This window comes from Colletotrichum phormii (genome assembly GCF_030913505.1).
Source record: "Colletotrichum phormii strain CBS 102054 chromosome Unknown BDP81scaffold_10, whole genome shotgun sequence".
In the NCBI taxonomy this organism is placed as follows: Eukaryota; Fungi; Ascomycota; class Sordariomycetes; order Glomerellales; family Glomerellaceae; genus Colletotrichum; species Colletotrichum phormii.
In genome coordinates, this window is record NW_026851452.1 from 1,582,387 (window position 1) to 1,589,191 (window position 6,805).

At 52.7% G+C, this 6,805-nt stretch overlaps 1 protein-coding gene across 1 annotated transcript; it reads right to left on the reverse strand.

The window, feature by feature from the left end:
* Positions 1-275: 275 nt before the first annotated feature.
* Positions 276-4,491, reverse strand: BDP81DRAFT_319662 (uncharacterized protein; the record flags this gene model as incomplete). The annotated part of the gene is made up of 3 exons (XM_060584455.1): positions 276-1,205; positions 1,255-1,839; positions 1,888-4,491. 3 exons carry the CDS (start codon positions 4,489-4,491, stop codon positions 276-278), a joined length of 4,119 nt encoding a protein of 1,372 aa, XP_060445491.1.
* Positions 4,492-6,805: the final 2,314 nt, after the last annotated feature.

A 6,805-nucleotide genomic window follows, 5' to 3' on the forward strand; every position in this document is an offset into this window, starting at 1 on the left:
TGCGTTTCCTCTGCTTTCCCTCATTCCTTCCACACTCTGGCATCATGCGCTATTTCTCTTTCTCTGCTCTTCTCTGCTCTCTCCAGAATGGTATCGAAGTATGCCTCCCTTCCCCCCTAACTGCCCAATAAGCAAAACGAGATGAGCAAACAAAAATGAAAAGGTAAGAAACGTAAAAAAAAATTAAAAAAAAAAGGCCAGAGTCAACGCCTTGCCATGTCCGCCCTACTTTGCTGCTTCGCTGTGCCACGCCCGCCCCCGCGCTGTCGATCATCTCATCGTCTGGGGAGGTTGTTGGCCCGATAGGCTGACGCACCTCCAGTGTTCCACCCCTGATTGACGCTGTTCTTGACAATCAGCGCTGCAGCCGCGGCGGCCGCCTGACGCTCCTTTTGACGGTGTCTTTCTCTAAGATAGTTCGTTGCTTCGGGCCGCATGCGAAGAATGCGGAGGATCATATCATCGCTGGGATCCGCCTGGGCCTCCTTGCGCTTCTCTTCTTTGGCTCTCCTCATCGTGCCCAGGTTTCGGCTCATCATGATGCTCTTGCCACGTCGGATGGTGCCCATACTGGCGAAGGCTCCAGGTCCGCCGCTAAATGTTGGCCCAAATGTTGCTGGAGCCGAGAGTCGGTTTTCGTGTTTCTCCTGGAGGAGCATCTGCGTCGCGCGCTGGGCGTTGGCAGTGGCCATGCGTTCAGATTCCCGAATCAAGGTATCCGTTGGCTCAAAGTAGAAGAAGTTCAAGGCTGCCAGCTCGTGCCACTTGGGTGACTTCAGGACGTCCTGTGGCACGCCCAACTGCTCTCCAGAGTCATCCTTGGCATTGAAGAACTCAAAGAGAAGGTTCAACCATTGATAGACAATGTCGATCTCCTTCTGAGCCAAGGGCCTTTGCGAAGAGGGCTTCTCCGACAGCGGGGGCACCAACAGGCCTTCTATGGCCTGGAGGACTTCTTTCCATAGACGTGTCATGACCGCAAGCATCGTGGCGTCGGTCAGGGTCTGCTTCATGATGGCGAAGTTCTGGTCAAAGTAGTGGAATAGCGGCTGCAATGCTCCCTCGATGTCGCTTGCCGTAGTAACGACTGGCATAGTTGAAGCTCTCTTCTTCCACAGACTGGTCACCTGCGAACCGATGCCGCCACCTTTGACCAGTCTCCGCAGAGTTTCGAGAGAGATGGTGGTGCTGATTTGAGCTCGGAGCTAGATCAGAGTTAGAAGTTGTTCCCGAGTGAAATGGAACGAAGCATACCTTATCCGTGATCTTGCGGACCATATCTCTCTCTGTTCTCTTCAAGTGTCGGAACGCCTTTCCAAAATAGAATTGAATATCGTCACGCTCGCCTTCCATGCTCACGCGCAACAACACTCTACCCTGGGTGTCCAAATCCAGCCAGTATTCGCGAGGCAAGTAGTCACTGAAGTGAATGGGGTCAACCTTGAGCGACGTACGACCAACGAAGTCGTGTTCGCCAAAGGTATCGTAATCCCAAATAGTGGCGATAATGTTGAGCGGGCTCGACACCGTGATGTCAACGGACTCGTCCCAGCGAGGGTTGAGGTTCCTGTAAACAATGCGCGTCTTATAAAGACGCTTTTGGTACTCGTCACCGAGGACTACGTACGGGTCGCTGAAACCACCGGGATCGCAAGCCTTCAGGTCTTCGGCTTCCACAATCTTGATCGTGAAGACGTACTTGTTAGGTCGTCTTGGTTGCTGCTTGCCAAGACGCTCAGCCTTCTGCAAGACCTCGGCACAAGCATCGACGTTCATCGATTTCTCTAGCTTGTCCAGCGCTTGCATGGCATGCTCAATATTGTTGAGTTTGACGAAAGACTGAGAGAATGTTAGCGAGCTACTTGATATCTGGAAAGCTATACAAACCTCGGGGTAAAATTGGAAAGGCTCGGGAGCATCTTTGGTGTTCCAGGCATCTCGAGCATACTGGGCATACTGCATAAACTTCTCTTGGGTTGTTTGATTCGCAGCGGCTGCCTCCTGCGCCGTTGGCCGGTCCATCTCTTTCGCAAACCGTTTCTCAAGCTCTTCGCAGTATTGGCCAATGCCAGCTGCGTAAGAACGGGCCAGCGCCGTCATGAATCTGGCGTGATGAACGTCGCTGTCCCATTCTAGCTGATAGACCTGCTCCATGGTTTGATGGAACATGGAAAATATATCCACGACAGAGGAGCTGTGTCGCTCATTGTCTGAAGGAATGCCGTCGGGGTTGTGAGTCTTGACTTGGAACGGATCTTCGGCGATGGCATTGTCGACTAATTCGACCATGACGCTCTCGGCATTGCGAACCCATCGCCAAACGAAATCCACCAGGAGTTCTTCAATCTGGAACTCGAATGGCTTGTCGGGCAGCGCCGCGTGGTGTGTCCGGCGCATGTCGACGAGCTCTTTGTAGAGATCGAACCCATCCTGCATGTTGATCTCTTCACCACTCTCTTTCGCAACCGCAATAGTACGCTCGATAATGTGTTGCGCGTCTCGTTCGTAGCTGGGAAACATCACATCCACGAGAACATCCCAGGGTTTGACGCCCATGATCTCCGAGACGTTCTTGTATCGCTTTTGAATTTTATTCGAAAGCTTAGTGACAGCCCGACCGAGCTCAACAACGTGGGTAAATTGCCACTCAGAGGCATGGTTGGGTAGTTTGTCGTGCACAAAAGCATTGTACGCGTCCGTGGCAGCACGCCTCATGCCGTCGGTGAGGTGAGTAGCGAACTCCTGAGCCTGCTCAGGCTTGACGGAGAACGCAGGGTCCGATTGGATGTGGTCCACCAACAACTCCATCACGGCCGCAATGTTTGGTGGTTTTGATGCGTAACAGTTGAGCATCAGGTTGTAAAGATCTCGTAGCAGAAAGTCATGGAGGCTGTGGAGTGTTTGCTGGTATACGGCAAAATCATGAATTGTCCACCGACTTTGATCAATGTCCAGCAAGCCCGCGTTGTACTGGTGCAAGTGTGGCGGTTTCTTGACCTCCTCGCCCGACATCTTTACGTCGTTCATTGCAGCAAGAAGATCCTCGGCGGGAAGCTCTCCATCGAGGAACTTCTTGCCAATGACCTCGACAAAAGCAATGAGCCTTGAAAATTGAGGTAAGCGCCAGTACACGCTGAGTTCCATGAGCAGATCGCCAGACTGCTTCGAGATCGGAGTGAATTCTGCTGCTGGATCGGCGTGTAGTTGGTCGTAGGTCATGCAGTCTTTCAGGATAGCCTTGTAGAATGCCCTCGAGTCGTTTGGAATGAATGTGTAGACGGCCTCTTCGAAATCCTGGCTAGAGTCATCGAGCGATAGAGAATCAAAGTTGATGGAGCTGTCGAGGTTCAGGAGGGAGCCATCAGGGCTGGAGATTGCCTTGCTGATTTCCGAGTACGATTGCTCTGTCCCAAAGACTGACATGGGCCGCCCAGGAAGCGACTTGTCCATTCCGGTTGACGTCTTGGCCAACTCAGGGTTGACAGTCAAGATATCGAGAATGATTTGAGAGAGATGCGGCGCTTCAGCCCTCCTCCATTCTTGGAAGGCTTCCTCAACATCAAAGTCCTGACTCCTCAGGGCGCCAGGCGCACCCGAAGCCAACCTTTGCTGGTAGTTCTTCATGTCCTTAATCGCATTCTCCTCGGTCCAGATATATCGGCTGGCCTCGATGTCAGACTGTACTTCAGAGTTGGATCGACCAAATATGCGGGCCACAGTGAGGACTAGCGGCATGTCTTTGACGTCGGTGCTCGGAGGAACGATGATCTCGATGGTGTTGCCTTCGCCCTGAGCAGCGTCGAGAGACAAGTTCTGGTCCCTAGTGAGTAGCTTGTTCTCCAAAGTATGCAATCGGCTCATCAACTCGGGCCTGTCTCTGTCGTGCCCCTGGTCTCGAAGAGTCTGCGCCACTAGCCTAATGAACATGGCCATATGTCTGTCCGCCGTTTCCTTCCACGAGTCGTCCGTTGCCGATGTCAGCTGGGCGTACTTTTGGTTGGCCTTTGTCGCAGACGAGTAGAACATGAGAACGTAGGGCTCGAGCTTTCGGTCCTTCTCTACGGATTTCTGGAAGCCCTTTTCGGTGAAAGCTGTGTATGCTTCGGCAAAGCTTCGCTTCAGAGCCGAGTCGTTGAAGCCTTGCATGGGTTCCTTTCCTGTCAGGACGTTCTTAAGTCTCTTTTCCAAGGGCTTTTGGAAGCCATGGGGTAGCTTGATGCTGTTGGAACCCGATGAGACGAATTGACCGACCAGTTCGGTGACGCTCGTGTGGGTTCTCTGGGCTGGTTTCGGGGCGGCAACATATTGCTTTCGCTTCTGTCTCGGTTGGAGGATGTGGTTGAGGTATGCAACTCGCAATGCAAAGGTGTAGGCATCGTCATGGCTGACGACGGTGATGTTGCCCCTGGATGCTCCCCTCGGTCTCATGCTAAGCCGGTTGCTAGTTACTCGACGGCCCGGCATCCACGAGCTCCTAGAAGCGGATGACATGATCGCTGATCGTAACGGGTCCGGAGATGCGTGGGGTCGAAAGTCGGACGTGGGCGATAACGGGGCACAATTTATGAGAGAGCTGTCATTCTCGTACCAGCGCAGAATGGCCAGCTAGGTAGTTCGTGGTGGTCGGCCGTAGACTTTGTTCGTAGGCGTGACAGGTTCGATCTGGGGTTGTCAGGAAGGTTCTGGCTGCGACAGCGGAGAAGAAGTCGTCGGTAGGTCGGGGGGTTTGAAGGAAATGAAGGTTGCGGCGAAATGTGGTGGCCGTCGAGAGTTGGATGGTGGTGTTGATCGGTCAAGGACCCAATGTCAAGCAAGCACGCTGCAGCCGCTTGGGGACCCTCAGAAGGTTTGGGGGTGAATGTTTGGTGCAGCAGGTGACACACGTCATTGGCAGAAAAGGAGATGCGGTGACTGCCGGGACCCCTTGTACTTTTCAGGAAAAGGTGGCACGGTGGTACCTGCGGCCCTGCGCGGCGCTAAGCGGCCCTGTATGGACAGCACGAGGGACGGGAGGGAGGCTAAGGTACCTAACTTCCATGGCTGAGAGTGCACTACGTACCTACAGCAACATTGCTTCGCTAATGAGGTACTTGCCGCAGCAGGTAAAGTTGCTGGCATTAGTTGGTGGACTGAGGTACTCGCTAGAACCATAGGTGCTGGGCGTATCGGGTATCGATGATGCCTGACCGGCGGAGACCCGTGAACGGGGCCGGACCACTGGTCACTGCATTTCTGGCCTGACGATACGACACCTCAATCTAGAGAACTGCGAGGGAACAGATACCAACAACTGGCATCCAATGAGTCTCGGCGATCTGTTGCAAGCTCTGGGGCAAGACTGACTACCTTTGAGTTGCTCTGCGACAGAACTTGAGATGACTCTTCATCAAAACTTCTCCCTAACAGATGTTTGAAGAGAAAACCAATATGAGAATAGTTACCGACTATCAATGTTTCGTTTCTATCATCGGGCCGTGTAAGACTCCCTTTCAAGCTCTTGGGCCGTACCTAAGTCACCGTACCATACAAAAGTAGGCAGGCACTCACGATACGAGATGTGTCGCCGCCATGCTTGGCTATTTTGCCTTCAATACGAAGGCTTTCCACAGTCTAGCATTGGTCTCACTCTGTCCTCCTGCAGATCACCTTACTTTTTTACTTGAATGAGATCAAACCTGAGACTACCAATACCTACCAAAGAAAAATGATCGCTTGTTGTGTCACCAGCAAAGGCGGTATGGATTACGAACATGACCAGTTCCAAAGGGCCAAACGGTATCACCAAGTCACATGCTTCCGCGTAATGTGTCTTGGCCGCTTATTTCGACCTTTTTTTTTTTTTTTTTTCGCTTCTTTCGATTTTATTTTTTCTTCCCCACTGCATCCTCCAAACGGTCCAAGGGTATTTCCATGGCCGTTGTCCAGCGAATCAGTAGTTCGTCCGGACCAGAGATGGAGCGTTTTGGACGCGCATATCCGGTCCCTCATGCGCAGCTCATCATTTCCCCGTCCTTATCATATTCTGTATGATACTACGCGGACACTCATTAAGCCTTTTCTTTGACCTGACTGACAATTGCTGTCTCGGTCAAATTTCTTACCTCCCAGTCGCCGGCAGAAGCTCTGTGACCATGCCCACAGTATCCGTACCTCTGCGGAGCGCAAATAAAAAACGCTGGCGTCCTTGTAGTCCGGTTGATTTGATGCAGGTGCGATGACATTCTTATCATGATCAGGCCAAGCAGATCGACGATGAGTCCTGGCAGGAGCTGGCACTGGGAAAGCCGTAGTTCCAGACTGCAGGGCAGATGGGGCCAAGTGCCCAAGGTTGAAGGCTCAAGGCGCTATGTTCTCTGTGCCCAGTGCCCGATTATTCGTCCCAATTTTGTCCGAGGGATGTTCCTTGTCTGCCGCTGGGACGCTGGGGATTGCATGGTCCATTGTTTATCTCACACACACACGGTCGAGTCCGGCTATTGGAGCCGTAATAACCCTGAAAGGCGAAATTGCCCAATACAGCGCCAACAAGCCGGAAGGCCTGCGTTGCAGAGTATTTGACAGTCGATGACAGCTTACAAGTTCAATGCTGGCGTGATAGACGCCACCCAGGCCGTGAGATTGTCTCCGTAGGAACAAAAGGCTGCTGACGGAGTCAACGGGGCCGCCGCCACAATCGAAAAGAGTCATGATGGTAATAAGTATCAGGGCGCGTATGAGATCCTCTTAACTTTGCACCGACCAGACAGCCACGCCGCGCAGGCCATGACGGCTGGCGTCCGTTAACTGTTGACAGGCGCACTGCTTC